The sequence below is a fragment of the Trypanosoma rangeli genome, assembly GCF_003719475.1.
Source record: "Trypanosoma rangeli strain AM80 chromosome Unknown Tra_15.4_contig_00738, whole genome shotgun sequence".
NCBI classification, from domain to species: Eukaryota; Euglenozoa; class Kinetoplastea; order Trypanosomatida; family Trypanosomatidae; genus Trypanosoma; species Trypanosoma rangeli.
In genome coordinates, this window is record NW_021706486.1 from 1 (window position 1) to 1524 (window position 1524).

Here is a 1524-nt window from a genome sequence, read left to right on the forward strand (position 1 = left end):
TACACAAGAAATATGGTTCAACAAAAAAACTACTTCTAAAACCGTTTTTACAAAACAAAAATATTGTCGTGGAAGGCCCCTGTGCAATCCCCACAGTTCCACTCACATTTTGGCCGCATATTTTAAAAATAAATTACATATTCGTTTCAACCACTGAAAGGCCCCCGGTGTCCAGACAACGTTTGACTTTCACAGGGACCCGCAGTGCGTTGCCGTGATTCTCCTTCGTTCCTTTCTTCCTTCTCCCATCGGCGGGCACACAATGCCGAGAGCGTTCGCAGCCGCCCAAGAAGCGGTTAGTTGTTTTTCCTCGTGTATTTTCAAATGAATTCAGTGGCCTGCGCGTCAGCCGGCACCGTGGCACACGTCCGCACCGCGAAAAACCAAGACGTAAAAAAGAGAGAGCCCCGCTCCCTCCCGTGGTGACCGCAGTGCAGGGGCGCAGTGAAGCATCTCCCGCCGCCAGGGAAACACGCAGGCTCAACGCCGTCGCCAAGAACGAACCGACAAAACAACAACCGGAAAACCAACGAAAATAACACATCCACAAATCAATAAACCAACAATATACTGAACCAATACACAAAAAAAAAAAATCAGTGACTGGTCTCCAGTCATTGCTACAAACAAACAATATAACAAACAAAAAAGGACGAAATAAAATAAATACATGAGGATTGCGCCGCGCTAGTGCTGAGGGGAGAGCGCAATTTGTGTGCCCAAGAAAAAAAAAAAACGTCTTGCGTAAATTAAAAAAAAAGCGGAAAATAAAACAAAATGCGTGTCTACATGAGACTTTATTTAGTTTAAAAAGTGAGTGGAGAAACGGAGATGCTCTCAGTAGAAGCACAAACTCCCCTCCACCGGGGTCCACTCAGCACAGGGCCGCAAAGCTCCATAGCCCCAATAGCAGCAGAAGTAGCCGAGACACACACCCATGCATCGTGCCGTCACCCCTTACGGAATCGGGCCTCACACGTGTAAGGTTGTCGAAAGCAACGGAGCTGTCACCAGAAAGAGAAATGCTGGGTGCGTCCTTCGCAAGAATCGCGCTGGTGTTTTCGGATCCACCGTCAGCCATGCTGACGTCGTCAGGTCCGTCAACCATGCTGCCATCGTCGGGCCCATCAGCTATGCTGCCATCGCTGAGCCCATCAGCTATGCTGCCGCCGTCGGGCCCATCAGCCATGCTGCCGTCGTCGGGTCCGTCAGCCAGGCGCACCTTTGGCGATGCCGAAGCTGGCGATGAGGAAGCTGGCGATGAGGAAGCTGACGATGAGGAAGCTGACGATGAGGAAGCTGACGATGAGGAAGCTGACGATGAGGAAGCTGACGATGAGGAAGCTGACGATGAGGAAGCTGACGATGAGGAAGCTGGCGATGAGGAAGCTGGCGATGAGGAAGCTGGCGATGCCGAAGCTGGCGATGCCGAAGCTGGCGATGCCGAAGCTGGCGATGCCGAAGCTGGCGATGCCGAAGCTGGCGATGACGAAGCTGGCGATGACGAGCTGGCGATGACGAAGC

The 1524-nt window shown here is 51.8% G+C and overlaps 2 protein-coding genes across 2 annotated transcripts in view, besides 2 other annotated features; both read right to left on the reverse strand.

The window, feature by feature from the left end:
• Nucleotides 1-221: 221 nt before the first annotated feature.
• Nucleotides 222-243: a microsatellite.
• A 379-nt stretch (nt 244-622) lies between these two features.
• Nucleotides 623-650: a microsatellite.
• Nucleotides 651-874: 224 nt separating this feature from the next.
• TraAM80_09960 (uncharacterized protein) lies at nt 875-1189 on the reverse strand (the record flags this gene model as incomplete). Its single annotated transcript, XM_029386613.1, has 1 exon — nt 875-1189. The coding sequence occupies one exon, from the start codon at nt 1187-1189 to the stop codon at nt 875-877; it is 315 nt and encodes a 104-aa protein (XP_029233533.1).
• Nucleotides 1190-1208: 19 nt separating this feature from the next.
• TraAM80_09961 (trans-sialidase) overlaps nt 1209-1524 on the reverse strand; it is a gene marked incomplete at both ends in the record, with an annotated part of 2709 nt that continues 2393 nt past the window's right edge. Inside the window, one exon of the mRNA XM_029386614.1 lies at nt 1209-1524. This exon is cut by the window's right edge and continues 2393 nt beyond it. Within this exon, the coding sequence (XP_029233534.1) occupies nt 1209-1524 (316 nt within the window).